This window comes from Calliphora vicina, chromosome 3 (genome assembly GCF_958450345.1).
Source record: "Calliphora vicina chromosome 3, idCalVici1.1, whole genome shotgun sequence".
Lineage (NCBI taxonomy): Eukaryota > Metazoa > Arthropoda > Insecta > Diptera > Calliphoridae > Calliphora > Calliphora vicina.
The window spans coordinates 128,803,502-128,808,680 of record NC_088782.1 but is presented as its reverse complement, the minus strand read 5'-3'; the positions used below and the strand labels follow the sequence as shown (position 1 = coordinate 128,808,680).

Below are 5,179 nucleotides of genomic sequence, written 5' to 3'. Positions count from 1 at the left end.
TATCGTTTTATAAAAAAACGTGTTTAACGCTTGTCGTTCTATATATTTAAAAAATAATTAATTTTTATACTTTAAAAGCTTATTTATTTACTAACAAATTTAATATTTCGACAGCCTAGTATAAGCATTTTTCAAATTTAAACAAAAAATGTTTATTATACTGTTAAATTTCAAAATAACAGCCTGTTAACCCTACAATCGATAAAACAGTGTAATGTCAATGCTCTGCATTATCAACTCATATATTTTTCATAAACAGAGTGAGAGGGTGCAGTCAGCTGTTTTTATTATTTTAGTAAAGAAGAAAAAGTGGTGGACAAAAATATTTTACAGTGAAATAGTGGAATTTTTAATTAAAAGTTTAATAGTTTATTAACTAAAATATTATATTTTAATAACTTCAAATAGTGTTTAACATTCCGGTAAGTTTTTTTCATAGAATATATAATTATTTGTTTGATTTTAACAACATAATTCATTCATTTATAAATTGCCAATTTAAGACAACTTGTAAATCATCAACCATTTTTTTTATTTATAACAAATAACAACAACAAAACCATAAAATCATTGCTTTCATTAGTACGGCCAATTTTGTGATTATTTTCCACCCATTTCATTGAATTTTGGTTTTAAGTTTAACAATTCTGCAAAAAAAAAAATATATTTTGTAACGTTTTCTATACATATATCAATTTATTTAAGTGTAAAAAAAGATGGCTGCAAAGTTTTATTATTTTGGCTATGGCAGCAATATGTTGGCCAAACGTATACACATACAAAATCCAGCGGCTCAACGTGTGGGAGTCGGAAAACTGCAGGTAAGTTTTAACTCTTACTGTCTACTAACCTAAAATTGATGGTGATGTTTAGGACTACCGCTTAGATTTCCACACGGCTTCCTCTAACTGGCTTGGAGCTCCGGCTACTATTGTACCCTCTTTGGGAGATGTAGTTTTTGGTGCTATATGGGAAATAGATAGTTGTCATATTAAGGATTTGGACAAGTAAGTTAAATGTGATATTTTTATATTTAGGTATATTTTGATAATTTCTCTTGCAGCCAAGAAGGCGTTCATGAAAATCTCTACAGTCCCATGACTTTGGCGGTTTATTGTGTAAATTTGGATAAACATATAGACTGCCGTTCTTATCATTTGGTTAATCAACCTTCTACTCATTTGAAAACTCTAACTGCCGATGTCATTCCTGTTTGTAGACAACCCTCTAAGACTTATTTAAAGACTTTGATAAAAGGTGCTTTGGAAACTGGCATACCCTCGGACTATATTGTGTGGCTGAAGAGTGTCCATCATAATTGTAAAACTGTGGAGAAATTTGAAGAACATTTGGAATTGCATACAGTGGAATTATGATGTTGGTACTAGAGGCAAATGATTGTAAACCCAGAGTTGTGAAATTATAATAAAGTTTTAAGCATTTATTTATGCAAAGGATTTTATTTTGTTACATTTGGGGCCAGACAAATTAGTAGTTAATATTTTTAGGTCCTAAAACAGATATATTAAACCAACTACTTTATAATGTTTTCCTTGCGTTATGTGGAACAACGTTTTATCATAATAATTCTTGTATTACTAGGTAATCAGCCATATGTATTTTTAAATTTTACATAGAATTTAATTAATTTCATTTAAATTTTTCATAATTTTAGTTGGAACTTTCTAAATTCTCAAGTTTATTTGGAATTTTCTTAATTTAAAATTTAAATACATATAGATCGGAAGCGTTCATGTCATAGACCTAACTCAGTTGTCAAAAATTAAAATAGTAAAAATGTATTAGTAAAAAAATATCTGAAAACAAAACAAACAAGTTCTATCCATTAAACGTTGGCAAATTTGAAATAACCTTTACATACACTTGTTGTTTATAAGAGGGAAATCGGCTAATATCTCCGGAATTTGAGCACTTGATAAGTCGAGCTATACCTTAAATTAAAGATTAATATCTTGGCTATATACTGCCTCTAGTTAATTACTTATACAGGTCTATTCAATAGGTTTCGTAATGTTTCCTTAAAAAGTTGAAGTACCATTCACATTTAGACTTTATTAGAGGAACATTTTAGAACGGAAAACTTTGATAAGAACCGAAAACTCTTGTATTTTAGACTGTTTTTAGTTCTATATATTATCTAGGAACTTCCAATAGTTTATTTTTGTGTATAAAATTCACGCAGCGTCATTCTCCAGTCTAAAGCCTTAAAAGTAAATTGAGTGGCAAAACTTGTTCAGCGGCCTGCTGGTTAATTGTACATAAGTACTTACAAATGTCTATAAATTTAAAGCCTGAGTTTAGAGATCTTATCACAAATTGCGTAATTTATTTTCTTATCATTTTAATTCTCGTTTCCAATAGCTGTGTAAAAGGGGGAAGTAGACCAATCGAAATGTATCTTAAATTTATTATAAAACATTTTTGGGCCTGTTTCAAAAACACAGATAGGAAGTTTTTTTAATACAAACATTTTAAAAATATTTTTCTGCTCAAAAAAATAAAAAAAATTCATTTAACATAATAAAAACCTAACCCATAGAGAAAATATACATAGAGTGGAAAATATAAAAAAAAACTCAAACAAAAAATTAATCAAAAAAGTTACAAATACCAGTGTTGTGTTTTTTACTAATCCATGCTCATGACTTAGGTTTTGACAACTGAGTTAGGTCTTTGACAGGATAGTTTCCGCTCTATGTGTATGTATTTCTCTATGCTCAATAACTAAATTACTCAAAAAAATACAACTACGTGTGTTGTTTTTGTTTTCACATATTTTTGCTAATACATTCTCACCACTTAGGTTTTTACAATTGAGTTAGGTCTTTTGCAGTAGGGTTATCGCTATATGTGTATTTATCTATAAATTACTACTTTATATGAATACAAAACAATAATGTTACTTAGCATACCTTCTCATAATCTCAAACTAATCTATAGTTTATGCTTTTTATAGTAAGTATTTGTTTGTTACAATTTTTCAAATACTTAACATTCACTATTTGAAACTCAGTTCAAACGGTTGTATTGCTGAACATTTTACAACAATGAAACTTTTAATTCTAGTATTTTTAGTACAAGTTCTTAGTTTAGTACAAAGTTCTGTGATACCTAATTCAACAAATAAAACAGATGTTGAAAATTTACCAGGAGTGAATGGAGATAAATTTTATTATTTCGGTTATGGCAGCAATATGTTAGCGAAGCGTATACACATACAAAATCCCACAGCAGTTAAAATTGGAGCGGGAATTTTGAAGGTAAGTGAGAAATTCTCTAGAGTCCATAAAAAATACTGTTGAAATTCTTATAAATTTGGTAAAATGTTAAAAAGACAAAAGTGGTAGATTGTTAATAGAGGTAAAATTAGGCAAGTTTTTGACTAACAGCTTGATTACATTTGAGACCAAAGCCATTATCGACAATGAGTTTTCATATATTTTGTTGGAGATCCCAATTGTTATTAAGCTGTAATATTGCTAATTTGCCAGTTGCTATTTAATCAAATTATTGAGAAAGTCAGAAGTGTAAAGGGCTCTATTGAAAAACTATTATTTACCCTTATTTAATGATTTTTTCTATTACAGAATTACAGATTGGATTTCAATGTCTATTCATCCAGGTGGCAGGGTTCCGCAGCCACCGTGGTAGAACATTCAAATCGCACTGTTCAAGGCACTTTGTGGGAAATAGATGTATCAAATTTGGATGACATAGACAAGTAAATGCAATATGATACCTATTATTAGTTTTATATTTTAATTTATATCTCTTTACATTTCACCAGTCAAGAAGGTGTCCATCTAGGCATTTACAAAGCCTTAAGTGTGCCTGTTCTTCAACTAAGCAACAACAAAACTATAACTGCTCGTGTTTATCTATTGGTTAAACAACCTGTCACTGACCTGGAAGAATTGGAGCGTGATTCTATACCATTTGATAGACAGCCCTCGAAAACATATCTGCAGTGTTTGGTTAAAGGTGCCATAGAGTCGGGTATTGAGCAGCCCTACATCGATTGGTTAAAGTCCATTAAACATAATGGCAATGTAGAGCCGAATATGGAAAATGTTTTGGAATTGAAGAATGTAGAATTAGATTCTTAAGAGAAGTAATTTAATAAAATGCTAAGTTTCATTTTCGAAAACAATAGATTTTGATATTGAAATTATATTAGTTTGTGAAGAATATTGGAACATTATCAACCCAATTATTAAAAAAAAAATCAGGAGGATTTTTTTCCCATTTTTCCTATTCAAATTCTATGTTAAAAATGGGAAAAGGGAAAATAACTCGCTCGGATTTATTATTCAAAATAAATCCGAGTTATTTTATATTGGTCTGTATTTGAAATATGAGGGGCTGAATAGTTTTTTTAATTACAGTTTTTCTGATATTAGAAAAACTCTAATTTCTGAAATTTAATTAGTTATTATTTATTTAAACAGCCGATTTTTTGTGAAATTAAAATTTCAACTTTCTGAATTCATAATTGATATAACAAAATATCCGCAATAGTCAAATCGAGACATATTTTTTCAACAAAAAATTATATTTTCACCAAAATAACATGTTCACCCTAATTTTTTTTCCAAAAATTTGTTTTTAACAAATTTTTTTTTTAATTATTTTTTTGTGAAATTGAAAATTTGTGTTTGTGAAATAATCGATAATATAGTTTTTTTTTAAATTCCTGAGGGGAATTTCACGTTTTTATTGAAATTAGATTGAAATTTTTGCCCAAATTTTCAAATCCTAATACATTTTAAATCTTAACCAGACTTTGTCCCTTCAGTTTAGTTTCCTCTGTTATTTCCTGTTTTAAAACCCAACATGCTTAAGATATCAAACATACATGTTCTATTTGCACCACAAAAGTGAGCAATTGTTTAACACTGCAAACTCTTCAACATGCCCCATAAGAATATGTAAGTGCAACTTGCCAATGTACGTGAGAGCATTTTCGTATGTTGTTTTCTGTTTTTATTTTTTTTATTTAGTTTTTTGTAAATAAAATTGTAAAAATATTATAAAGCAAAAACTTTTTAACCTCAAAAAATCATTTTTAAAAATGTGTTTCAGCAAAGCATGATGCCACAAAATTCCATTTAAAAATGTACAATTAATTTTAAATCTACTTTTTTAAATGAATGAAATT

At 28.5% G+C, this 5,179-nt stretch overlaps 2 protein-coding genes across 2 annotated transcripts; both read left to right on the top strand.

Moving 5' to 3' along the window:
* The first annotated feature begins 284 nt into the window (after positions 1-284).
* Positions 285-1,456, top strand: LOC135954058 (gamma-glutamylcyclotransferase-like). Its single transcript, XM_065504109.1, has 4 exons — positions 285-422; positions 706-821; positions 874-1,007; positions 1,064-1,456. The coding sequence occupies exons 2-4, from the start codon at positions 717-719 to the stop codon at positions 1,374-1,376; spliced, it is 552 nt and encodes a 183-aa protein (XP_065360181.1). The 5' UTR covers positions 285-422; positions 706-716; the 3' UTR covers positions 1,377-1,456.
* A 1,577-nt stretch (positions 1,457-3,033) lies between these two features.
* Positions 3,034-4,171, top strand: LOC135954057 (gamma-glutamylcyclotransferase-like). Its single transcript, XM_065504107.1, has 3 exons — positions 3,034-3,281; positions 3,609-3,742; positions 3,809-4,171. The coding sequence occupies exons 1-3, from the start codon at positions 3,069-3,071 to the stop codon at positions 4,125-4,127; spliced, it is 666 nt and encodes a 221-aa protein (XP_065360179.1). The 5' UTR covers positions 3,034-3,068; the 3' UTR covers positions 4,128-4,171.
* Positions 4,172-5,179: the final 1,008 nt, after the last annotated feature.